The sequence below is a fragment of the Hibiscus syriacus genome, unplaced genomic scaffold (genome assembly GCF_006381635.1).
Source record: "Hibiscus syriacus cultivar Baekdansim isolate YM2019G1 unplaced genomic scaffold, ASM638163v2 tig00110299_pilon, whole genome shotgun sequence".
Classification (NCBI taxonomy): domain Eukaryota; kingdom Viridiplantae; phylum Streptophyta; class Magnoliopsida; order Malvales; family Malvaceae; genus Hibiscus; species Hibiscus syriacus.
In genome coordinates, this window is record NW_024062668.1 from 2,798,374 (window position 1) to 2,826,266 (window position 27,893).

At 35.5% G+C, this 27,893-nt stretch overlaps 2 protein-coding genes, 2 long non-coding RNA genes and 2 pseudogenes across 4 annotated transcripts; 4 read left to right on the forward strand and 2 right to left on the reverse strand.

The window, feature by feature from the left end:
• The first annotated feature begins 11,244 nt into the window (after positions 1-11,244).
• On the forward strand, positions 11,245-14,215 carry LOC120116627 (histone H2A variant 1-like). The gene is made up of 2 exons (XM_039137052.1): positions 11,245-11,340; positions 13,919-14,215. The coding sequence occupies exons 1-2, from the start codon at positions 11,245-11,247 to the stop codon at positions 14,213-14,215; spliced, it is 393 nt and encodes a 130-aa protein (XP_038992983.1).
• Positions 14,216-15,480: 1,265 nt separating this feature from the next.
• Positions 15,481-20,457, forward strand: LOC120116549 (annotated as a pseudogene).
• LOC120116553 lies at positions 15,915-26,747 on the reverse strand. The gene is made up of 3 exons (XR_005515567.1): positions 26,466-26,747; positions 23,962-23,971; positions 15,915-15,925 (listed from the first exon to the last, which is right to left on the reverse strand). It is a non-coding gene; the product is annotated as an uncharacterized LOC120116553 (long non-coding RNA).
• Positions 20,509-21,108, forward strand: LOC120116552. Its single transcript, XR_005515566.1, has 2 exons — positions 20,509-20,608; positions 20,967-21,108. It is a non-coding gene; the product is annotated as an uncharacterized LOC120116552 (long non-coding RNA).
• LOC120116550 (AT-hook motif nuclear-localized protein 17-like) lies at positions 22,854-23,756 on the forward strand. The gene has a single exon (XM_039137014.1). The coding sequence runs from the start codon at positions 22,854-22,856 to the stop codon at positions 23,754-23,756; it is 903 nt and encodes a 300-aa protein (XP_038992945.1).
• On the reverse strand, positions 24,455-25,796 carry LOC120116551 (annotated as a pseudogene).
• Positions 26,748-27,893: the final 1,146 nt, after the last annotated feature.

A 27,893-nucleotide genomic window follows, 5' to 3' on the forward strand; every position in this document is an offset into this window, starting at 1 on the left:
TACTCAGTTTATGATTTTCAATGCTATAATAATCTATCTTGATCTATGTTGGAGCTATTACCAGCTTTTCCAACTTATTCCTATTTTTTTTCTTTTTTCTTTGAACAAAAATCACTGCAGCATCTAATAAAGATATAGGATTTAAAGTTCAAAATTTTCTAACATCTCCAAGTATTGAGAACATACACCTAAAGTGTTGCAAATTTTCTATGAACTTTAATTCTACTAAGTCTTTATAGCATTCTCTCAACATTTCACAGTACAAGATTTTTCATCATTAAGCATCATCAAAATTTACTAAAATAAAATAAATATCATTGATTTCCTAATATTAATCTTTCAACATCACAAATGCATTTCCTATATGCAATAACAAAATACTGAAAACATGTAATTAAAACTAGACAATATGCATTCCTAATCATAAAAAGAAACAAAACACAAACTAGACAACACACCCCCAAACCTAAGGGATTATTTTTCGCAATGCATGCATAAAATAAGAAAAGAAAAGTCATGAGAAAGGGAGAATGAAACTCCCCTAAGTTGGCTTGCTCAAGCTTTTGCGGGGGTTGATTGTACTTTGACAACTCTTAAAAATTACCCTCCTCCGGTTTTCTAATACTGCTAATATCGGTAAAGATGTTATGCAATAATGAAAGTATGGAATTTAGGAAGATGATGGGTAGCAATGGTTGTTTTTAAATCCAACTCATGCTGTGAAGCAAAGGTAGCATTTTGACGACTGATGGTATGATGATTGATGTGAGAACCTGACTTTAAAAGAAAAACAATCTCAAGCGTAAATTGTTAAATAAAACTAATATAATGTCATAAATGACTTATTGAAAGCAAGTAGAAAAATGATTTCACATAGTGAAATGGAAGTTTGCGGTAACTTCGCCTGGGTCCTAATAAAATGATTCTCCATTATATTTGTTGATGGTTGTTGAGGCCTCATCACAATACCCTAGGTTCTTTAGGCTTTTGGGATAGCAACATTGTTCACAGTAAAACTCTTTCTTGCTAGAATCAGTCATGAAGTGCACTTCTTCATTGCCACCATAGAGTTATTGTAGCTTTACGGGGTGAAATTTTAGAGACGAGCTTCCATATTTAAAGCCTTATAAGATTTTCCTTGTTGCCTTCATTGATGTTGTATCATTATGCACTATAGTAGCATTTACAGTTTTCCTTAGGTGCTCATGTTGTGGCTTTGTAGTCGGTATTTGCGATGCATAACTACTGTTGATGTCATGATCAATGTGGAAGCATTGGTTCCTCTCTAGGTCATCTGATTTTTCTTTTGTCGCAATAATATTAAAAAGTCCTTCAATGCTCCCACATTCATCTAATTGTTCTTGTACTATTGCTTTAACAATGTCAACAACATGACATTTGTCTTCTTCATTGTACGATAATGGGTTGAATATATTAAATGTAATTTGTTTTTCATTAAGACGCAATGTGTGTTTCCTTTTTCAACATCAATCAATGTTCGTCCAGTAGAAAGGAATGGTCTCCCAAGTATTATAGGTAACTTTTTTTAGATTCGCAGTCTAAGACAATAAAATCTACTAGATAGATACAATTTTCCACTCGTATTAGCACATTATCAATGTTACCTTCGAAATAGACGGTGGGTTTATCAGCAAGTTGAAGTGTAACCGTTGTGGGTTGTGCTTTACCAATCCCAAGTTTCCTGAAAATGGACAAGGGCATTAAGTTAATGTTAGAGCCTAAGTCACAATTCTTTTCCTATAAAACTATCATCAATAACACAAGGAATAGTGAAACTTCCTGAATCTTTGAGTTTTGGTGGTAATATACTCGTGGTCATGGCATTACATCCTTAGTAAGAGAAACGATCTCAAAATCACCAATTCTACATTTCTTAGAAAGCACCTCCTTTATAAATTTAACATAGTTTGGTATTTACTCAAATGCTTCCAGCAATGGTATATTAACGCGCAATTTTTGTAGCATATCAATGAATTTTCTAAATTTTTGGTCCTCCTTACTTTTTTGGAATCGTTAAGTAAATGGAGATGAAGGTATTGGATTATGTTGTGGCACCATTGGATGGATCACAGACGGCATTGCTATAGGTATTGTTGCTGGAAATGGTTTTGAATTATTGTATTGTCCTCTTTCCCTTGTTGTGACATTAACAGTGGGCGTATTAAGGTTGACTTCCATGATTTATCCCTTGTCCTATTTTTTAACTCCCTCATCAACAATCCTCTTAGGGTCTTCAACATATTTCCCAATATGGAGACCACTTTGATTAGTAATGGCCTTGGAATGCTCATTATATTGAGCTTTCCTTTACTGCTTTGGATTCTCTGTATTACTGGGTAACGTCCCTTGTAGTTTATTGCTCAAAGCATTTTTCATTTGGCCTATTTGATTCTCCAAAGCCCTTAATGATGTTGATTGACTTGCCATGTACTCTCTCATTAAGTTTTCGATAGATGACAGATTGGACATTTTAGTTAAAGATTGTCATTGATAGTTTTGCCTTTACTGGGGTTTTGTGTCTGATGTTGTAACAGAGGTTATGGCCTCGTCTATTGCTGATTATACTGTTGTAGTTGATTTTAGTGTTGTTTTTATGGATTGACAACATTTTGGCTCCTCAAAGAAAAATTAGGATGGTTACAGAAGCTGACATTGTAAGTGTTGTCATAGGAATTATCATTCCTATTGTAATTATTCACATAGTAGACGGAGATAGGATTTTGAGGGCATTTCTCATAGTTATGGTCATCTCCACGATAGACACATGAGATAGGGATGGCAAGCGGGTACAATTTCATGGATTCCGCACCGTATCCGCTCCAATTGGGGCGGGGATGGGTATAATTTTAGTGGGTAGTGGGCGAGTGTGGATTTAGAAAGTGGTACCCGTCGCGGGTAGTGGGCGGGTAATGGGTTTGAGACCTTACCCGCCCCGCATCCGTACCACATCCACCCGCCTTGCATCCGCCCTCCCCACATCCGCCCGCCCAACTAAATATCCATTAAATTTTGGACCATTCTGAATTTAGGTGTAATTTTAAGAGACTAATTTATAAATCCTAATATTGTATAAGATATAACTTGTAATTTAACCAAGTATTAGGGATAAGTTTATGCATAAATTTTTTTCTTTCAAACCTCTTGTCTTCACTCTCCAGCTTATTCATGTATGTTTCTTCCCTTTTTACTTGAAATTTAATTTTTGTAAGAGTCATTTCCGTAGTCATTTCGTTTTAAGCTCCTCTGCATTTAGTTTTAAGAGTTTAATTTTTATTTGCTCGTACTGATTTTTAATTATTTTTTAGATTCATCTTAATGTTTGTTTTAAGCTTAATTTCTTAATGTTCTACAAATCAATATCTTGTGACTGAGCACCCACGTTTTTGGCTAACAGAGTCAGATAGTTGCTTCTCAAATCTCTATTTTTAACGCCACTGAATAGAATTAAGTGTTTCACATGTGCTTCACAAACCTCCATTTTTAACGCCATTGAAATTGACTTTTTCAAATTCAAATTTCAACCGAGTATTTTGCAATACTGGTGTTTTATTATGGTGTTTTATGAGAATGATGATTGTAATACTGGAGTATCAGATGTCACAAGTATTGCTTGAAATTTTAGAATGTTGTGCCAAAGAACAAAAACATTATGTGTTTGTCATTTATGTTTCTAGACTTTAATTATGTCTTTTATTATGATGTTTTATGTACTTTAAGATCTATATTAACACTTAACTCAGATAATCATTAGTTTATTTTATTATGTTTCTTAATAGATGTGTTTGTTTTATGTTTGTTGCTTATGTATAACTTAAGTTTGTTGTCAGGCGAGTCTAGCCGGGTACTTCTCCAGTGGGTAGTGGGTGTGGGGATGGATTTAAGAATGTACCCGCGTGGGTGGGTGTGGATTTGAAAATTTTTACCCATCATGGGTGGTGGGCGGGTGGTGGATTGAAAAATATTAGGTGGGTATGGGGATGGGGGAGGGGGTATCCTCACCCAACCCGCTCGTTTGCCATCCCTAACATGAGAAATGGGATGTTTTATTTACCTTGTACATACCTCCTGACTTTTTAGCTTCTTCACCATGTCCGTCAATGTTGTATTTTGGGAAGCCATGGATTTGAAAGCACAGAATCCACTACTACAGCATTACGTCTACCAAACATGTTCCTCGTGTTGTGGTATTGATAATCATTATTTGATATTCTTTCCAAAATATCATATGCCTCATTATATTTCTTTTCCAACAATGTTCTATTTGCTGAAGTATCAACTCCAATATGAGTATGCATGTTCAACCCATTATATAACATTTTCATTTACGTCCAATGTAGAAATCCATGCATTGGATATTTTCACAGCAGATCCTTAAATCTTTCCCATGCATCATACAAAATCTTTTCGCAGCGAATGAAGTAAGTCGTTTCACAGCTTTACATTCATATTTGGTGGATTGAATCACAACAAAAACTTTGGTGCTAGCTCGTCCCAAGACCAAGTGGCAGCGATGTCAACCATACTCTAGCTTTATCTCGTAAATAATAAAATGAATAGCTTCAGCTTTAATGCCTCTTTAAGAATTCCTTGTTGAACAAATGAATCGCATACTTCTATAAAAGCTCAAAGATGTGCTCACGGATCTTCGGTAAATGACCCACAATATTATACATGGACTACAACATTTGAAACATCACCAATTTCAGCTCAAAGTTGGCAACATGTATTACTGGTCATACAAGGTTAGGATATAGATCGTCAAGTGTTGGCACTACATTCTCTCAGATAGGTTGATTGCGATCATCTATATTGTAGAATTGTTGTGGCCCAGCTCCATTGCTAACTGGGAATTCATCATCATATTTATGTTGTAGCGGAGGTAGAACAACATTCCCTCATCCAATAATAGTTGTTCGGTTCTTTGCAGCTTCGCAAAAAAGTCTCCTAAAAGTATTTTCAATCTCTGGATCAAACGACTTTAATTCATCGTCACTGTAGGGGATAAACTAATAGAAATAAAAACTAAAAAGTATCTACGAAATAAAATAAAAAATGATTAAATTAAAGAAAACTCTAAATCAAATCAATACTCAACCGATAATGGCGCCAAAAACTTGATGCTATGAAAATACTACAGCAAAGTGCAACCATACACTAGCAAACAAGTAATAAAATGGTAGCAAAGAATGCTACGATGTCAAACTCACAGGGAGCAAATGTTTACAGTAGAGTTCAAGTTTAGAAAAGAAGAGTTGGAGTTGGTGATTAACAAACACAAAATAAAAAGAGAAAAATCAATATTAATATAATAAAGAAGTGTTACAGCAAACAAAGGGGCATTCAGACTGACAGACCTAAGAAGTTGTCATACTAGGCTGCTATAGCATAATGACCATGTTGTAGCACTATGTTTCATGAGTCATGCAATGATTAATTTACAACCTATTAATTTCAAACTTTCATTACCAAATTAATAAGTTCATAATTAACAAAGCATAACATAAGCATCTTATATCTCTATACGAATATGTTACTCTCATAATCACATATGTTATAACAAAGCTAGCATGCAATCCTAATTAATTTTATTTCTAAAATTAACCAAAAATCACATGCATAAGGTGTTTTTATCTCTAATCAACATCATATTAAAACCAAAGCTCATAGACATAGTTCAAACAGCAAAACCATCATTCAAGCATTTAATCGAATATTTTATGTTTGATACCCAGTAAAACAATATTTAAACATTTAACATTCACAATGATGTTTTCCCTTTCTCAAGTTCGAAACATAAAAGCTAAGTTGAACCCCAATCGAACACCGCTACTCAGGGTTACTCTGATGATGATGTTGCACTCCCTCACATATAGATTAGGCATCCATCAATAGTGGAGAAAATATAAGAGATGAAGAAAAACTTCTAAAACGTGTGAATGGAGACCATATTTATAAGCCCACAAGGTCAAAGCATCCTTTAATAGAAAAAAACATTTCCTATATTTTTCAGCCATTTTAAAGTTATATTAGACAGCTATCTGAATCTAGAAAGTTCTATAACTACCTACTAAGTCACTAGTTGTTGCAGGTTTTGTTCAGTAATTCGACACAGCACGACATCACATGTAGCTTCAAGTAATGCCACAACATCAGCGTACCAGTTTTTAGCATAAAACATTAAAATCAACCCAAAATCCACCAATTTACTCTCATGATGCAAATGATGTAAAATATGATAGAATGGACCTAAAATGATCCTAATATGATCCTATTGATGCTAAAGTTCAAACTCAACCTAGGTAAAAAGATCCTAAATAATAACTTTTTTGGAGAGTTATCAGTAGCCAAATTTGTATCGATGCTTATGGGAGTATCGATACCAAGGGTATAGTACCAATACTCCACAATAAGGGTATCAATACTTAGATCATTTTCAAAAAATAAAAGCCAAATTTGGTATCAATACTCAGGAAATTATCAATACCCCAAACCAAAAGTATCGATACTCTAACTAGAGTATCGATACTAGCCCTGTGTTATCAACCTTCAATAAGTCAATAGTTTTGATACCCAGAGGTTAGTATTGATACCCAGAGGCTAGTATCGATACTAAGGAGCTTAATATCGATACCCACGAACAGTTTTGGGTGAGAACCCAAGGGTTTAAGGGTTAGAATTAAGGGACCTAATAACTCCAGGATAAATTCAGGACACTCGAGTTACTTTAGCATATACAATCGTACAATTGAATATCACAGTCAGTACCAAGGCACTTAGCCGCCAGTTGGGCACAGATGCCCTAAGACTCGACGGAGTAAGTTGACTAGGTCTACGTTTTGATGCAGCTCTGGATCACACCTAAATACCAAGATTATTTTAGAAAGTCTAAAGGGGTGTGTGAGCTCTGAGATGCAGAACCCTTAGCCATAACATGATTTCTATATAAACATGTTAGATCAACATTTTTATGTTTTTATGCATATTCCAATAGCATGCACATGTAGTGATTACATTTAGTATATTATAGTTATTAGTGAGGTACTGAGCTCATAAGCTCAACGTTTGGAATGTGTTTCCGTGCGTAGGTTCTTAGGAGAATGTCCGAGGAGCGTTATCGTTACCAGATATTCCATTATAGCCGAGGCACTAGAGAACGTCTTGATTTAGTTTAAAGGGCATGTACTATTGTAGACCTTTTGTATTCAGATGTAACTCTATTTTGATTTTAAACTTAGTGTATTAATTTTGGATGATTTGGGAGCTCCCCATATATTGTAAACTTTGAATTATCACGTTTTATTTTATTTTGATTGGGATGGACTTTATATGGTATTTTATAGTTGTTTTAAAGAAAAATTTTGGGTTAGCTACTTTGGTGGTACCGTGTGACATCATGATCTAATGATCTTCGGGCCAGACTAGATTAAGGTGTTACAGATTTGGTTGAACAAGTATCGAGCTAATCTCGATTATGAGACCAAGAGAGTTGTTTTGAAGACTCTTCATGACAGGAAAATAATGATGATTGAGGAATGTCGTGGGTTCCTAAAGAATGTTATGTATGCTTTGGTAGTTGAAAAGAAGATTAAAAAAAGTTCCAAGGCATTTCTTACTTATATTCTAGATAACAAAGGTTCTAGATCTGACATAGAGACAATCTAGATCATTAAGGAATTTCCTGATGCCTTCCCCGAGAAGTTGTTTGGTTACCACTAGCTAGAGAAGTTGAGTTTGAGATTAAAGTCTATTTTAATTTGACACCAGTTACGATGGCTTCTTATCGTACAGCCTCTAAGGAGCTTAAAGAACTAAAAGTCCAACTCTATGAGTTATTGGATATGGGATCCATTTGACCAAGTATTTCGCTGTATGGAGCTCCAGTTCTCTTTACCAAGAATAAATATAGGACATTGAGACTTTTTATTAACTATCAGAAGTTGAACAAGCTCACAATCAAAAAAAATATCCCCTACCCAAAATCGATGATATGTTTGACCAGTTTCGATGGGTTACAATCTTTTATTCGATAGACTTAAGGTTTGGTTAATACCAACTCAATGTGGAAGATTTTGACATCCCAAAGACTACTTTTTGTACTCGATATGGGCATTACGAGTTTCTAGTGATGTCATTTGGGTTAACTAATGCCCCTGTTGTATTTATGGATATGATGAATTGGGTGTTTCGACCCAATCTAGATCAATTTATGGTTGTGTTCATTAACGATATATTGGCGTAATCTCAAAATGAAATAAAACTCGATGAGCATTTGAGGACCATCTTGTAGACATTAAAAGAGCACAAGTTGTATGACAAATTGAGAAAATGTGAGTTCTGGCTCAATGAGGTGGCTTTTCTGTGGCAAAGCATATTTGATGAGGGTATTAAGGTAGACCCAAGTAAAGTGGAGATTATTCTGAATTGGAAGCAACAAAAGAACGTCTTAGAGATTCATAGCTTCTTGGGCTTAATTGGATAATATCATAGTTTTGTTGAGGGTTTCTCCATCATTATAACTCCTTTGACAAAGCTCTTGAGGAAGGATACTCCGTTTTCTGGTCTAAGGATCAGTAATCTAGTTTTAAGAAACTGAAGACTTTTCTAACAGAATCCCCAATATTGATTGCGCCTGAGTCTAGGAAGGATTTTTCTGTATACAGAGATGCTTCACATTTTAAACAAGGATGTATTCTGATGCAGGATAAAAAGGTTGTAGCTTATGCATCCTTCTAGTTAAAGTCACATGAGCATAATTATCCCACCCACGATATGGAGTTAGTTACAGTGGTCTTTACTGTAAAGATTTGGAGACATTATCTCTATGGAGAGAAGTGTTATATTTATATCGACCATAATAGTCTAAGTATATGCTTACTTTGAAATAGTTGAATCTGAGACAACGTTATTGGTTAGAGATTCTGAAGGGTTATGATTTTGAGATAACGTATCATCCGGGCTAAGCCAATGTTGTGGCCAATGCCTTAAGCCGTAAGGCAGTATCTTATCTGAGAGCATTGTTTGTTAGGCTTAATTTTTATGATTATGGTAGTTTTTTGGTATAGTTACAGGTAAAATCGACCTTAGCTGAGGAGATCAATGTCAAACAGCTTCTAGATAGCTCATTGGTTTCCATTATTGAGCAGGTTGAGTAGGTATCGAGCTCAAGTTATACTTTTGATCGGGATGATATTTTATACTTTCATGGTCGCTATTGCATTCCTATAGAATATGAATTAAAGTAGACTATTCTTTAAGAGGCCCATAGTAGTCCTTACGCCATGCATCCTCAATGGTTAATTCTATAAAATTGTTACAACATTCAGCGTAAGTGCATGTGTCTTATATCAAGTAATAAAGTGAAAACTAAAAGAGTTTCGGATGTTGAACCCACAAAGAGCAAGGAATTACAACTTAGAATTGTTGATTCTTTGCAAAAGATAAGTTTGGAATGAAATACTGATAGATTTATAGCAAAAGAAAAAATTCATAATATTAAAGGCAAGGAATGCAGTAGTAATTAGGAGAGCAAATAGACCACTCGACCAATGAATGTTGTTGTCATTTGGAAATTGACAGTATGATTATGTTGTGGTAATATTTTTATGCATCATGTGATGATTATCACATTAATCCCCTTTTAAAGATTAAACACTTAACCAATGAGAATTAATTTTCACCAACTCCATCAATCAAGTAGTTAACAAAGCAACAATAATCGATAGCATATATCTTCATATACTTAAACTCACTTTCGCAAATACCGATGTTGTACATAAGTAACATGCAACCTCAATGATTTTTATCTCTAAAAATAACCAAGATTGACATAGATAAAGATATTTTTATTTCTAAAAATATCAAATGAAGTTCCAACACATAAAAGTATCATTTCAAGAAAAGATCATAAAACAAACATTTCATCAAACACTTTATGTTTGAATCCAAACAACACCATAAAAATAAATCATTCAAACGTAACAAAGTTCTTATCTTTTTCAAGTAAAAGCACTATAGAAAGATTGAACCCCCAAATGGTCACCGCTACTATGATAACGTTGATGCACCAGCTGCTGCTACACTCCTCGGTGGATTCAAACCTCTATGGTTGGTAGAGGAAAGAAGAAAATAAAATGGAAATGAAGAAAGGTTGAGGAAGAGTGAGAAAAGTGTGAAGGGAGGCCTTATTTATAATCCACAAAGGTCAAAGCATCTATCAATAAGAAAAATATGATTTTTCCTATATTTTCCAATCATTTCACAAGAATCTTAAAAGAGCATTAATATTGGGTTGGTATGAAGAATGATATTTTTATTATGTGGCGAGATGTCTGACTTGTCAGCAAGTCAAGGTAGAACATCAAAATCCGTCTGGTTTGTTACAGTCTATTAAGATTCCTAAGTGGAAGTGGGAGTGCAATATGATGGATTTAGTTACTGATTTACCTTTGACTCCTTCTAAAAAGGATTTTATCTGAGTGATTGTTGACAGACTCACCAAGTCAACTCACTTTATTCCAGTGAGAGTTAATTATTCTCTAGACAAGCTGGCTAGGTTGTATATCTTTGAGATCGTTAGACTTAATGGTGTTTCATTGTCTATCATTTCTAACTGAAATTCGAGATTCACTTCTAGACTTTGGAAGAATCTCATAAGGATCTAGGTACCCGTCTGAACTTTAGTATGATTTTACATCTGTAGATTGATGGTTAGTCAGAACGAGTAATTCCAATTCTGGAGGACATGTTAAGGGGTTGTGTGATTGAATTTTGTGGTAGTTGGGAAGATTTCATGCACTTAGCCAAGTTCTCTTACAATAACAACTATCATGCTAGCATCTGCATGGCACCGTATGAGGCATTGTATAGAGGGAAATGTCGTCTCCTATCTGTTTGAATAAGTTGCATGATAAGAAGACTTTGGAATTAGAGTTAGTCCGAAGGACTGAGGATACTATCAGACTGATTCGTGATCGCCTAAGAGATGCATTTGATAAACAAAAATCATATGATGATTAGAGAATGAAGGATATTGATTCTGAAGTTATGGATCATGTTTTTTTGAAGGTATCTCCGTGAAATAAGGTGTAGAGATTTATACGCAAGGGTAAATTGAGTCTGAGATTTATTGGGTCGTATCATATTTTGAAGAGAGTCAGACATATTGTGTATCAACTTGAGTTACCTCCTCATCTTAGTCATATTCATGACATTTTTCATGTATCTATGCTGAGGCAACACCATCTGGATCTGAGTCACATCATTTATATTGAGGATGTGGATTTGAGGCTTGATTTGTCTTATAAGGAGAAACTTGTTCAGGTTTTATCGGAATAAGAGAGTTCTTCAAAATAAGCAGATTCTGATGATCAAGGTTCTGTGGAGTAACAACAGTCCCGCATAAGCTACTGGGAGACATTAGAGTCAATGGAAAACTCAGTTTTGGCATCTATTCAGACCAAGTAAATTTTAATGAAGAAATTTCTTTTAAGGGGCTAGAGTTGTCACACCCTAATTTAGGGGCTAATTTTTTCTTAAACTAATTTTGGGGATTAAGTTGAACTTTTATTTAAATTTGAAGACCAAAGTGAACTTTTAATTAAACTTGGATCAGATTTAGAAAGCATTACAAATTGAATGACCTAAAGAGAAATGTTCCCATTTTTTAATACGATTGGCTTTAAACCCCTAACCTAAAACTTTCCATTTTTGGGAAGTCCAAATCTCTCTCTCTTAAAGTTTCCTCTTTTAGAAACTTTTTATCCAAGAAGCTTTGAACGATGTTTTGTCACCAATCGTAACTCTGTTTAGTGCATTGCCCATACCATTGTAATCCTTATGTCACCCCTAGTCTATAGGTGTCCGCTTTGTAGCTATTGTTGTTGGCATATGGAGGGGGTGAGGAATAACAAGTTTCTGACGAGTCGATTTGAGCTCTCCGTTGTTCACCGTTGTAAACCGGACTAGGAAAATGTCTCAAAACACCTTAAAATGAATTGTATATTTTTTTAACTTTTTTGACCTCAAAATCCATCGCACGTGCCCCTACGCAGCATCGCTGCACGTGGGACTTGTCCACCGCTTACTAGACCTTGTAGAAATAGGTCAACCCGATCCTGTGACCCATCTAACTTTACCTAACTGATCGTTCAGCCCATTTCCTTCGAGCTAAAAACTCGCTCGGTCTTATTCCCTTCGGCCCAAATTGACCCGACCAGACAGGCATAATTAAACCAGACCAAACTGATCTAATCGAGCCGAGTCGATTCGAGCCAAACCAAGTCACCATTGATTGTCACCGTTTACCGTTTACTGCCTCCATTAACCATTGACCGAAATTAACTTTTCTCTGAAACCATACCTCTTGATATTTTTCGACATCATGAGTTTTTTTTTCAAACAATTTTACCAAATTTTGACTCGAATACTATGAAATAAGCCCATTAACCTGAAAATCTTAGTATTTTTAACATTTATGCATGATTAATTGGGTATTGAATATAGAATTGATTTGTGAATATATTTTTGTGATCGTACCTGAGTTTACCCTAGTGAGAGTCGACTAGCTCAAGTGTTTCCCGTCCAGAATATTCGTACAGTCCACATTCTTCGAGAGCTACTAGTAGGTTTTCGTTATTTTTTTAAGTGTAGTTTATTATTTATTATATTAGGATTTTGATATAGTTCTTCCTATTCATAGGATCTAGCACTATGCTAACCATGATAGGTAGGCCCAACAGTAGGCTACCCTATCAGGGTTCTCAAACCAATACAAGTGTGTTGAATTACCTATCTGAATTGTATTGAAATTATGATGATATCAAATATTTTATTTTCATGATATTTGATTTACCGTATACTTCTAACATATCTCTGGTTATCGTAGTTTTGTATCTGATTTTAGAATATTGTATCTTTTCATGTTTTAATGAATTAAACTATCATTTTTTCACTCAAATACATGTATATTTACTATCATTGGGGGTATGATTGGAGGAAGAATCTCAGGCTTGGTCTATGACTTGTAAAACTTTACTGCATGACCCTCTACTTTGTGAACATGGTAAGTCCTTACCGCAGGTCCTTATGCTATAAGTATAAGGTCCTTACCGGGTGTTTAGGTAGGTGTATGGTTTAGGGAACCTACACATTCTGGTATTCGGATGGGGTAATGTTCATGTTTTAAAAACATGTTTTATAAATATTTTTTATCGAAGTATTTATCTGAATGTTTTTATACATTGCAAGGAGCAAACTGGGTTTTTTAGCTCACTCTTTAATTTTTAAGTTTTCAAATGTTACCAGACAGTGGGCTAGCAGACTTGACATCGAGAGGGTAGACTGTTCTCCTTTTTTGTACCACTGTGAATTTCTATATGCTCATTTTTGTTATATTTTGGTAACATTGTTTTTACTATTGTCTTTATGTATTTGTATTACCGATATTTTGTTGATAAGAGTAGCTGATACTGGGTTATGATTTTTGCTTCCAAGAAGAAGATGAAGCTCTTACTATGATTCTTGATAGCAATTTAGAACAACAAGATAATAATCATCATTATATGCATGCAAATTGGAACTCAGTCTTGTTGTTCTTCTTTATTCTTCAGATTCTTGCTTCTTTTGGGTTATGAAAGCACGTTCATCCATAAAAAATTGATGCAACTTAGTCAGCGAAGTATCTATACCTATGGTGTAGTTTTTAATCTTTAACCAGTTCAAATTGTTTCTTTATTATGAGTTAAACAAATTTATCAGGATTCTATGTCCTAGGTTCAATCTGTTTATAATTGTAGTCTTTGTTGTTTGCCTAGTAAGACCATATAAAAATGAGGGTTTTCTTTCCACCTGGTATTTGTCATATGGTTCCTCAGTATGCTTCAGTGTTTCTTATTATTAGTTCCCAGTGGGTCGTATCCACCGTCATCTTAAGTCTAGGGCTTCTGCAAATGGGAGAGTTGGGGCAACAGCTGCTGTTTACTTGGCCTCAATCCTTGAAAACCTGACCGTTGAGGTTCTCGAGTTGGCCAGAAACGCGAGCAAGGATCTGAAAGTGAAAAGAATCACCCCAAGGCATCTGCAGCTGGCTATTAGGGGAGACGAAGAGCTTGACACCCTTATCAAGGGCACCATTGCTGGAGGTGGTGTGATCCCTCACATTCACAAGTCTCTCATCAACAAGACCACCAAAGAATAGTAATACCTGATTTCAACTAGGTTTGGCTTTCCAGTACTTTAATCTGTTGTGTCTTCAGTGTTATTTGTAGGCTTTGTTTAATCTGTCTAGAACATCTGATTAGCATATATGATGGTAGTAACTCTCAAGGTTTGTTCCTTTGAACTTATGAATTATGATCTTTGTTAGAGTATGAGAGGTTCCTATTGGGTACTTTTAACTACTGTTTCCTTGGAAATCTGGCTCTAAAGTTCTAATATGCTCATTTGACAAGATTTATGGTAAAATATAAATATATTAAAGATTTTGAATAAAAATAAACAAATGAATAAATTTATATTAATTAGTTATAAAGAAATCGGGCCCGTTCTTATCCAATTTGAAGTGCTGCTTGTCTTTACTCCTTGAAGAGGTATAAGCATTCAGCCGGCTTGCATTCTTTACCAAGATTCCACATTTGCCATTGGTCTTTTTTAAAGTTTATAAATTTAAAATTAATTAAAATTTTAAATATGAATTTAAATTAACTCAAATAATTCTAACAATTTAAATTTAACTATAATTTAAAAAAATACTTGTATTAGTGGTGGCTTTATTGACTACAATATACTTTAAATAATGTTATTAGCCTAACATTAACAGGCAATTGATTTGGCTAGGTGGTTAGACATTAAGATTTTTATCCCTTGGACCTAGGTTTAAATCCCATATGTTGCAAAATTTTGTGGAGGTTTAATCCTTCCTTTTTTTTAATTTAATAAAAAATTTATGTGCCACATGACAACATCTTATTCGTTGTTATTAATTTAATAAAAAATAATTATTTACTATTAATTTTTTTTAAAAAAAATTGTTGACATAGAATCACACGTGGACATGTAACGTCAGCATTTAGTCTACGTGGATCTGTCACGTCATCATCTACTATGATATGGACATGCCACATCAACATCTCCCTCTACATATTCTTACTAAGTCAGTTTCAGGCGTTGACCGTTAATTGACTAACGATTTTCATCTAACGAAGATATTTTTTGACCTAAAATGAAACGTAGTAATCAAATGTTAAAAAAAACAATAGGGGGAAAATTATATATATTATCAAACTTTAGAGGTATTTGTTTCCCTTTTTCTTTTGGGATTTAAATTTAAATCCCAAAAAAAACACACACACACAACGATAATTGAAACGGCAACGTTCGCAGATCAATTCTCTGAGCAGTTAACGGTTGATCAAGAAACAAATTAAATATATATATATATATATAATTGAAATTGAAAATGTTGAAATTCAAGCCTCAACCCAAGTTAGACCAAAATCAATACAATCTCTCTTCTTCATCTACTACCAAACCCTAATCATCAACTCTTTTATTTCTCTTTAATTCTTTTAGTGATGATTTAGTTTGGGGTTTCTCTTCAGATCCGATCAACCTCAGGTGAGTTCCCCCTTTTTTCCTTTTCATTTTATTTTGATTTTTATATTATTTTTCCATTCCATTTTTCTGGTGTCTTTGGGGAATTGATCGACGCAATTTTAGTAGTCATCTTGTTTGGTGATCAGTTCTGTTTATTTTTCCCTTTTTTGGTTAAGTAATCTATTTTTGTGTAATTAATGTAATTTTGTTTGGGATTTTCCCCAGATAGAATGGAAAGAAGACCAAAAAAATGTAAATATACCTCCGAAATTGATTTGAGATAATGAGAGAGGGGATGATTTTCCCTTGTTTTCTCGGTCCAAGGGGAGCTTAACTATTAGAAATACTATGCTTCTGAGGATTTTTAATTATTTCATGTGTATTTAGTTAGTGTTTGAATATTGTTGATCCTTTAATGATCTGTAAAATGTTTGGGGCTGCTAATTATTTTGAAGTACAGAAACAATGTCTGGTTTTGCTATTGTGTTTTTAGTATATTAGGCTTGGGCTAATATTAATTCTAGGATGTTATTTCCATTCGGAAGAAGCTCCGGTACTACCTTAGATTTTGCAATAATTAAATAACAATCTTTAATTGATCATGACTTCATGAGAGGATCAGCAAAGCATGGTTTTGGAAGGAAATTAAATTTTTGTGTGTTTTTGGATTGAATGAAGCACTTTGAAGTTTATTCAAGGAAGACATTCTAGTTTAAGAGATTTAATTGTACTTTTTAGAGGACTGTTATGTTTTGCAAGAGTTTACTCTAAATTCTTTGATGATTTTGTCAATATTTGTCTGGATGCCTTTTTATTTGAGATGCACTCTGATCCTCTTCTTATTTATATCCTGGCTCTTAGAAATTTAAACCTATGGTTGATATGATAATCTTCTTTAATTTTCATCTTATTGGTGTTGCAGTTTGATGAATATAGTAACTTATCGTAATTTTGGAAGATTAGTTTCTTTCCCTGCCACCTATCATTATAAGTTATAATTTATTGTAATTAATTGAATTTTGTGTCCAATAACATATGTTTTAGTTTGTATTCCTGGTGATGTGTGCATTGTGCAGATTTAATGCATTTTCACGAAGTACCTCACATGGATGATGATAGTTGAGATGGATAAAATGTCTGCTCCTTCATCAAGAGAGCGCACACAGCGTCTTTATGAGAAGGTATATGTTTTATTATTTAGAAATGAGGTTCCATTTTAGATTCTTGTCATGATGTTATTTGGTACTCTCTGCAGAATATAGAGTTGGAAAATAATCGTAGGAGATCAGCTCGGGCACGAGTGCCTTCAGATCCTAACGCCTGGTAGCAGATGTGTGAGAACTATGAGGCTATAATTCTTGAGGACCATGCTTTTTCTGAGCAGCATAATATTGAATATGCTTTGTGGCTGTTACATTACAAGCGGATTGAGGAACTACGGGCACATTATAGTGCTGTACTAGCTTCTGGAGGATCCGACGCATCTCAGGGTGTGAAAGTTCCTCCACGACCTGACCGACTTGCAAAGATAAGACTACAATTTAAGACTTCCCTTTCAGAGGCGACAGAATTTTATCATGATCTAATTTTGAAAATCAGTGCACAATATGGACTTCCATTTGGATACTTCTCTGATGATTCAGAAAGCCAAATTGTTATGGACAAAGATGGGAAGAAATCCACTGACATAATAAAAGGTTTGGTGTCTTGTCACCGTTGTTTGATATACTTGGGAGACCTAGCTCGTTACAAAGGATTATATGGAGATGGAGACTCTAAATCATGCGAGTATGCAGCGGCTTCGAGTTACTACTTGCAAGCTGCATCAATTTGGCCGTCCAGTGGGAATCCACGACATCGGGTTTTTCTTTATTTTCCTTCGCTGTTAATTGGTTATCCTTGACTTTTATGCTCCAGTAATCTTTTTGCAAGTGCCTTAATTTTTTTCTTTTAAACTATATTCTGGTTTCTAATATGGACTATGATCTCTTTATTCAGCTAGCTATATTGGCTTCATATTCTGGAGATGAGCTAGTGGCTGTTTATCGATACTTCCGGAGTTTGGCACTGGATAATCCCTTTACTACTTCAAGGGATAACTTGATTGTGGCCTTTGAGAAGGTATGCGAGCAGATTTTAGTTTATATTTTGCAAGGGATAACTTGATCGTGGCCTTACATTCCATGGTTGTATGGATCTGTATTGTGATTGGTTAATGTATGTTTTTGCATCTGGCTATGACATTAAGTTGCTGGATTAGTTGAACACTTAGGTGTTTGTATTACCATCTTAAGCATTATTTTATAGTTCTCAGATGATCTTCTGCTAAGGTGCTCATTCATGCTGTGTATTGATTAGCTAAACCTACAATGTGAAATAATGTCAAACAGTTACCTTACAAGATTTATTGAGCATATCCAGTTTCTGACACGGTAATACAACATTGAAATTTACTACTCTTGATCTCATTAGAGCTCTGCAATTTTTGTCAAGAGTGTGATTAGTAATTTTATATTGAATGTTACCTTCTTGAAAGCAGCGTTGTTAGTGGATTTATAATTTATATGCTAGTGTTTATGTATATAACTATAGAGAATTTGTTAAATATGTACACTTTTCTTTGCAGAACCGTCATAATTACTCACAACTTCCTGGGGATTTGAAAGCTCCCCTGGTCAAGGAGCCCACTGTACAGTTATCAAGAAAAGGTAGAGGGGAAATGGAAGCAAAACTTTCACCCAGAGATACCAACATGGAAATGAACACTGCTAGGGAGAAAGTATCTGGTGTCCAGGATACTTCTAGTCCTTTTGCACTCGATTTGTCCGTCTAAATGGCATTCTTTTTACACGCACAAGGTATACTTTCTCAGAAGTTTGTTCTCTTTTGTTGATGATCAAGTTTTGTTGGTTTCTGTTTTTATTGAAGCTTACTTTGTGCAGCCTGGAGACTTTTGCTGATGTTCTCTCTCTAGTTAGTTGTGATTTATGTGAACTTCTCTCATCTGGGCCAGAAGAGGAACTTAAGTTTGGCGCAGGTGCTGCTCAAAATGCACTTTTCCTTGTTAGGCTTGTTTCCATTCTCATATTTACAGTTCACAATCTGAAAAGGGAGAGTGATGGTCAAACATATGCTGAAATTGTGCAACGCGCTGCCCTACTTCAAAATGCATTTACTGCATTTTTTGAGTTGATGCGACATGTAGTAGAGAGATGTTCACAGTTCCAGGATGTTTCTTCAAGCTACACCTTACCTGCTATTCTTGTTTTTGTAGAATGGCTTGCTTGCTGCCTAGATGTTGCAGTTGTTGGCAGTGATGAGGATGAGAAACAGTCGATTACTATATCACTTTTCTGGGAGCAATGCATATCATTTCTGAATAAGATATTGTCAATTACCCCAACGGGCATTGATGATGGTGAAGATGAGACCTGCTTTTCAAATATGAGCAGGTATGAAGAAGGCGAAACTGAAAACTGTCTTGCATCGTGGGAAGACTTTGAGTTGCGAGGGTTGTTGCCACTTGTTCCAGCACACTCTATTTTGGACTTCTCAAAAAAACTTTCCTTTTTAAGTGATGGGGACAAGGAAAAGAAAGCCCGTGTCAAGAGAGTATTAGCAGCTGGGAAGGCTCTAGCTAATGTCATAAGAGTTGATCAGAAAAATGTTTGTTTTGATTCAAAAGCCAAGAAATTTCTTATTGGTGCTGAGGCTTCCAAAAATGTAACAGTCAGCTCTTCTACGTCTCTGTCAACAAATGTTGTGGGGCATGAAACCCCTTCTGAAAAGACGATTAATGTTGGAAATATGCAGCCAATCCCACAACCTAGAATGATTGAAGAGGACGATGATGATGATGAATTGATTGTTTTCCAGCCAGCTGTGAGCGCAAAGAGAAATGAAGTGATTGGTCCAAACCAGCCACTCTCTGACTCTTTGAAGCTTGTTCAAAGTGGCTCTGCTGACGATGTCAAATTTTATGGCAGTTCCATGTCTGCTTCTCTTGCTAATCTTCATCAGCATAATACATTTGAGGCTAGTTCTCTGCTGACTGTATCTGTTGGTAGTATTGCCCCGCAGCTTCCCCAGGCTGTTCAGATGCAACCATCTAGGTTGTCAGTGTGAGAAGCTACTTCTCTGGTTAATAGCTTCAAAGGTTTGACAATGGAGAATGGTCATTTAACAGAACATGGTATGCAAGATAATCCAATCCTTTCACATCCTGCTGCATATTCAGTCGGTATCCAAAAACTACACATCGGTGCCGGTGCTGGCAGTATGTACTACAGTCAAACGAAAGTGGCAGATACTGTGCTGACATCCAGAATTGATGCTGTTGTGTCATCTGGAGTTACTGCTGATCCTTTAGATGCTAAAACTTCCTCTGCTTTGCAAGTTGGAACATGGAAGAACCCGGTTAGCCGCCCAGTTAGGCATCTTGGACCTCCACCTGGTTTTAGCCATGTTCCTTCAAAGCCACTGAGTGAATCTGTTTCTACTTCACAATTGGAGAACCCCTTGATGGATGATTATAGTTGGTTGGATGGATATCAGTTAGCTTCATCATTGAAAAACTCTGGGCTTGATAATTCCCTCAATCATGCTGATGTGCAGAATGGAACTGTAAGTTTTCCTTACCCTGGGAAACAGGGTCCAGTAGTGCAGTTTCAAATGGAAATGCAGAAAGGCTGGCAGGATTACCATATGCTTGAGCATCTGAAAAATCGACATGAACCGAAGTTACAGCCACAGCAACTCATGAATGGAAACCAGCAGTTTACCGTATAGCCCGAACAGTATCAAGGACAATCGGTCTGGAATGGTCGTTATTTTGTGTGAGATCAATCGGGTAACTACACTTTTTTACACATTTTCTGCCTCCTGATTTTATAAATTATTTTATTTATTGCTAAACATCTTTGAAGCATTTTCGGTATTGAGTTTTTGTTGGAGCATGGCTGGCCTTGGCTTCGAGTGGCCACTTGCTGCTAAACAAGTGATTACGCACTCTGCTACTTTCTTTGATCATTTACCAATTATTCTCCTCTCCTTTTTGTTTCTGTTCATATGTAGTCAAGTATTTTTCGTAGATGGTATCTCTCTCTCGATCTCATGTTTGTGTATACATTGAGCACTTAGTGACAATAATGATCTTAAGCCGTTCCTAACAGTAATGCACAGAGAAATATCTGTCTGCATCCACTTGGTTACAATCCATTCTATATAGAATTTCCTTCTTGACAGATTTGATGCACACATTGATACCATGGAAAGAAATAGGGTGCTATAGAGATGCATACATGTTTTCCTGTTTATCTCAATAGAAGTGGTTCTTAAAGTTGATTGTTTTGCAGATTTCAGGGAAGCTTAAGGAAACCATATCTTTGATGCAAAACTTGTGAGGAGTAAATGCCTTAAATGGTTACTTGGGACGGAGATAAATCGTATTAATAAGATCATCTATCAGTTTTGGGGCTATATCTTGCGTTAGTTGGAGGGAAAAAAACTTGGTTTACTATCCTATTAACTATCCAATGCTCTCTGCCTCTACCGCTGTTAAAAGTCGGCAACCAGAAGTTGAGACTAAGCATGTGATGTCTGCACGACCCGGTTAGAGGATGAACCTCAGAGGTGTCTGTGGGTTGTGCCTTGTGTATTTTCTGTATACAGTCGTTGGACATTTGGATTGGGGTTTGGATTGTTGGTGGTGCTTTTGAGTGGCAGAATGTGCAATCTATGCATGTTTGATAAATACATACATACATATATATACTATGTGTTTATGGATGGGAGATATTTAGGTTCATCGTATTCATAGTGATATTAAGAATTTGTTGGCTTGGTATGAATGGTGGTGGAACACATGCTATTGTCTTCCCCCCTTAGGGTTTCACACTCTACTTTCAATGTAACGAATAAATCTATGAAGAATTTGTTACTTAATAATGATTGGGGTTTTTTATTGTCTCAATCCTGATATAAAAATATGATTTATGAACAGGTAAAATATCGGTATTAAGTCATACAAACATTCACTTAACAGTGAATTTTTATGGAAGACTATTAAAATATCTACTTAATAATTCAACATGGGTAGGTTGGATTTCTTTGTCATCTAGGTGGTTAAAAGAATAGTTATTTTTTTTAGAGGGATAAGTAAACTACAGCATATAGTAAGTAATTAAACATTTATTATCAAATAATTGAGAATATTTAGAAAATATTTTAACTTAATGAAAAAAATATGAAATTCATACATATATTCACTTAACAATGAATTTTTATGGAAGAAAATAGTAAAATATCCACTTAATAGTCCGTTGGAATGGTAACGGACGAGGTAGGTTGGATCTGAATCCTGATATAAAAATATGATTTAGTAACAAATAAAAGGTAACCTCATTTAAGATTAAACTTGTCAAAAACAAAAAACAGCATGGAGTATAAATGTTTTTAATGAGAGGAGAGGAGAGGAGAGGAGGGCCACATCAAAAGTTTCAAATAAGGAAATAATGGACAACCAAATATGTATTTATACATATTATACCAATTATAGAGAATACGTTAATATCAAAGAAAAAAGCCGACCGGATCGAGTCGTTAAATCGGCTTAGTGTAAAAATAGAGGTTTCATCGGTTTGGTACGAGTCGAAAAAACTAATGGATTATCAAAAAAATATTACATATTAAATTGAACAAGATTAAATTTATAAAAGTATATTTTAGAGTTTAAAGTTTAAAATTTATGATTTAAGGTCTAATGCTTAAGATTAAAATATAGCGATCGTACAAAATAAATAATCTTACACACATCTACATACATGTCAGATAATAACCCTTAAAATGTTAACCTCTTTAGGCTATATTTTAATGAATAATAAACAGCACTATACTAATGAAAACAAATTCATAGTTTCATCAAATAACTATTATATGTAATGATTAATATAATTCTATTTTAACTAAACAAACCGAATCAATCAATTCGTTTCAAGGTTGAGCCGATATAAACCGATTCACTTCCTGGTTCGGTTTCTTAATCATTAATTAAAACAGAATTTTCAAACATTCTTCGAAATTGTGGACCCACAAAATCCCAAAGTCAGTCAAAGCCAAGGCCCCACACACATGTGGACCCACCAATACTATGGTGTTTGCCCATATTCAGATGGGTCCCACTGTAATTTTTACCTTCATTGTCTATAAATATGAAAACTTTGGTAAGGCGTTACCCAATTCAAATGGCGGATAATAGCGGTGTTGTCTCTCTTTCTCAAGCTCCCACCGCCAAGAATGACTCGTCGGAGCACACCCTTCTGAGTATCCCAACACTCTCCGCCTCCGAAAGTGGAGGTGGCGGTGGCTCTTCCAAGTCTAATACTCTCATATATAATCAATATCGTCAACAACACCTATTACTTCCTCCGTCTTGGGGAACCCCCGCTAGGAAGCTCAGAGGAAGACCTCCGGGATCGAAGAACAAGCCCAGGCCACCGATGGTGATAACCAGAGACAGTGACTCGGTTATGAAGACGGTGATTCTAAAGATATCCGCTGGCTGTGACATTATCGATACCATTACCAACTTTGCTCGAAGACACCATGTTGGTGTTACGATAATCAGTGCCACCGGCTCAGTATCAAACGTTACGCTCCAGAATCCTGTTCCTCACCCGCCGTCGATCTTTCTCTCTGGATCCTATGAGCTACTCTCTTTATCCGGTTCGTTCATTGCCTCTATCCCTAGTCTCTCTTCTGGCAGAACACCCCAACCATCTTTGTCTTGTTCTGTTGGGGTAACGCTTGCCGGGGCGCAAGGGCAAGTGTTTGGAGGGATAGTGGGTGGGAAAGTAATGGTGGCGACGGAGGCGACTCTGGTGGCGGCTACTTTCGTAAACCCTTCTTTCCACCGTCTGCCATGTGAAGTTGCTGATAACCAAGTTCATCGTCAAGAAACCACGCCTAGTGGTTTTCATGCTAACAATGGCGGTGGAAATAGCGGAGGTGGAGGTGGTGGAATCGAATCTTGCTCTTTTACCGGCGTGTCTATGCCTGCTTATGGTGTCGCAGTACCTGCACCGCTTAATTATCAAACATCTCCCGATGTTATGAAATGGGGTCCTCCTTCCCCTCGTCCTTATTGAGTACATGTGTAAAACATGTTGAAATTTCCAATACACCTTACCTATAAATTATCCTCATTCAACTTTGAGGCTAGTTTTCATATCTAGTTTATCTCATCATAAAAGTTAATGTTTCATCAATGAATGACTTGTACTTTTTTTCTTCTTTTAGTTCCTTTGTTACTTTATTTTTGTTTTAATTTAACTTAGAAAGTTTCAGTATAACTCATTTAAAACTACAGCATAACCCGTTTAATAAAAATATGAAAAATTTGATGAGATAATAATTTTTAAAAAAAATTGAATGGAATATTAGATAAATTATATTTTTAATTAGAATAGAATAAACAGTGCATAAGGAAAGACGCCAAATTACTTGGTGCTGTTAAGTTCTTATAAAATACCAATTCAGAAAACGTTGTTAATAGAATACCAATTCAGAAATCGTTACGTCTTCTTCAAGATGTCAAGTGATTCAACTGTCTTTTTCTCAAAGACTGTTCATTCCCTAGTTGAAATAATAATTTCCCCTATACCCCATATAAGTCATTTTTTCTCACCGGAATTTTGCCGAAGAAATGTACAATCTACCATTTCATAAAAATAGTGAGTACTTTAGATCATTACAAATCATGTAGTGAATTTCATGTCTCAGTTCTCATTTTAAGTTTTTTCACGCAATGCAAATGAAATGCTCAACATACTTCAAAGTCAACAGAACAGAAATAAAAGTAATTTATTTTATATATGAACGTAAACTTTTTGGCTGAAATGCTATACAAGACTTAGAATGTAATTTGTCAGTAACTAAGTTATCAAATCTACAAACAAATCCTCCCCTAGAAGTCACCAAGGATACAAGACAATGATCAGAAATAAGGGAAGAAATTACAATGCCGAGAATGAATCTCCGATTTACCTTTACCCAATGTCACCTCTCAGAGATGACTTACATAAATCAACAGATTCGGACCCAACAATGTCGTTATTTTGTTGCAGAGAAAGAAAAGGGATATTGTACAATAAGACACCCATATACAGGGCTTCTGGTTTATCATGTACCTTCTTTGGTGTTAAGGCTTTATTAAAACACTTTTATGTCAGAAGAAAGTCACTTAGGCGTCCTACTCATCAAATGCTCTTGATGTTTTTCTGCAGCAGCCTTATTGGCGGCCTCACGCTTGAGTTTCCTCTTTGCCCGTCTCCCCATTGTGCTTTTCACGGCTTCTTTCTTTTTAGGCTCACGTGAGGACCCGGCACCTGTGTCCTGGAAGTTGGATCGTTGAACAGGCCTGGCTTCTTGGCGCCCTGACCTTACATATCCACTATCACCCCATCTCCTATTGCCGATACAAAGACTTGGAGAATAGGTGTAATAAACTTCATCCTCTTCATCATCCTCATCTTCGTATGGATAATAATCATAATAAACTTCCAGATTATCATACATCTCTTCCCGATCCTCCATGCGATACTCCGATCAATTGTTTAAACCATGTGGCTCTAAGAAGCAGGCAGACACTTTCCTCAAACATGTAGTCATGGATCCTGATAGAGTGAAAGCTGAAAAGTCAACTACTGGTATATGGGATGACAACCATAAATGAACCGAACTTCCTTTCTACTACCTCCAAGTAGAGAGCATATCGCTTGTGAAAAAGGGGGGAAGATAGAGGATTTGAAATTACCTGCCATCGAGCAAAAGATGAACATTGAGGAACTCAAATGGATGTTTACACTGAGGGCATGTAGGCATCTGATTGTATGTTGCCCATTGTAGGATGCACATCACGCTGCAAGAACACATGCAAATACAAATAAGAGCTAAAATCCCATCCCGATCCACTGTAATATAGAATATGTTAAGCATGCCGAATGTGAAGCACACTGCAACGCATAAAGACAAGAAAAGAAATAAATTGCCAACTTGATCCTGCACCCAATTGGTTAATCTACAAACCATAATAACCCATAATTTCAAACATCAATACTCTTGAGAAATTGAGAACAGAGCTCCACAAATGAAAAGAAAAATTATGATAGCATGTTTGCAATCAGAGAAAGAAAACCCAGATCTCATCCACATTGAATAAGTAGAATGATTACCAAGGATCGGCTTTGATAAGTAAATGAATGACAACAACTCGAATTTTCTAACCAAATAGTGAAGGCTCCAAGGTATAAAAGAAGCATGGAAACAGAAATAAATCAAGAAAAAAACAAAAAAGCAGTAATTATGAATATTGGAAAGAGATAGGATGGAGAAACCAGTGAGCATGCCGCAACCTTTAACGAGTGCAGTTTCCTGAAGCTATCTAAATAATCCACTGTGAATTTCGCAGCTATCCTCGGCAACAACTCCTTTGATAATTAAAGCAATAGATCCAATAAAAATCGAGGTCTCACAAGAAAACTTGTATTAAATTACCAAAAATATCATGGTAAAATTACATATACATATTTTTAAAAAGTTCCATAAGCAATCAAATGGAACAACAACAAAAGGATCAAATTACTACACAGTTAAATAACCATCGCAAAAATAAAATTACCTATCGTAAAAAAGTTACATAAGCAATCAAATGAAAACTTCTATTTTTCTTTCAGTTTTCTCAGCAACCAAACAACAAAATTAGGTTGGGGAAAAATCTTAACCTATCGTAGAACGTAAAATCCAAAATAGATCTGATTCCAAACCTATAAAAAAGGATGAGGAAGAAGAAAAAGTACCTGATCTTGAATCGATAGATTGGGAAGAGCGTGAACAAGGTGTTCACCGTCGATCTTGACGATTGAAGTCATGATTTTGATTTTGAATTTTGTTTTTCTATTTTGCTTCTGAACTAATCTATGACTTTGCTACAAATTTACAGTAAGCTAAGCTAACAAATGAATTTTTAGTTTTATACGACAACAAATAGTAAGAAAAAAGAAGAAAAAAAGTTTTGAGATGCCGAAGAATTATTCTTCTGATTCCAGCCAGAGAGAGAGAGAGAATCCTCTTTGGAGGAAAGTATTAAGCTGTTTATTATAATAAAGATAAAATAACCTCACTGTCCAAAAATACCTTATAATATATAATTTTAATAAAAAAAATTAGATTTGTTAAAATGACCAACTAAATCGTAATGCGATCTATAATTCGTAACGCGATCTCCGGTATCGCAAATCAGTTTCCAGATTCGTAACGCGATTCTGACTATCGCATTGCGATTTTCCAAATTCGTATTGCGATTTTTCGACTATCGCAATGCGAATATGTAAATCGCAATGCGAGTATGACTATCGCAACGCGATTCTGACTATCGCAACGCGATTCTGACTATCGCAACGAGATTCTGACTATCGCAACGCGATTCTGACTGTCGCAACGCGATTCTGACTGTCGCAACGCGATTCTGACTGTCGCAACGCGATACTGACTATCGCAATGCGATTTTCAAAGCGTCATTATTATCGCAACGCGTATTTTTTTCAAATTCCAAACACGAATATTAATATATCGGAACACTGAATCGTCCACAGTATATCCCGTAATCGTAACTCATAACCTAAAACCCTAAATCACAACTCAATCTCATCTCCATCTCTCACTCTCTAATGCGACATCCGTCCCCATCTCCGACGAAATCAGTCTCCTTCTCCGGCGAAATCCGTCTATCTCCATCTCTCAGAGCCACCCTCACAATCATTCACGGTCAGAAATGGAAAATCAACCAAATCAACCACCGAGGGTTAGTTTTTTAAATTATTTTTATTTTAAAATTTTTACATTATTATTAGGTTTTTCATATTGAAATTGATGATAAGTTTACTGGTAATTTCAATAATAGATTAATCATTTCATTTAGATTGCTTATTAAATTCATTCGATTGCTGCCAATACTGCTAAATTGTTTAATCTTTAAACTCTGTGAATTTAGTATTTGTTTTTGTTTTATCTTTTGGTTGAAGTAATGCAATTCATTCAAGTTTCAATTTTAGTATTTGAAACCGAGAATCGCAACGCGAAATGAAAATCGCAACGACGGAATCGCAATGCGATTTTAGTTTCGCGTTGCAATTTTCATTTCGCGTTGCGATTCTTGCATTGCGATAGTCAAATTCGCGTTGCGATAGTCATTTTCGTGTTGCAATTTTCTTTTTCGTGTTGCGATT

What these genes read in the sequence shown, in the direction of transcription:
- LOC120116550 (XM_039137014.1), top strand. Translation starts at nt 22,854, where the DNA reads ATGGCGGATAATAGCGGTGTTGTCTCTCTTTCTCAAGCTCCCACCGCC.
- LOC120116627 (XM_039137052.1), top strand. Translation starts at nt 11,245, where the DNA reads ATGCTGAGGCAACACCATCTGGATCTGAGTCACATCATTTATATTGAG. An exon ending in ATAAGGAGAAACTTGTTCAG is followed by an intron (nt 11,341 to 13,918) that starts GTTTTATCGGAA and finishes TCTTATTATTAG; the next exon opens with TTCCCAGTGGGTCGTATCCA.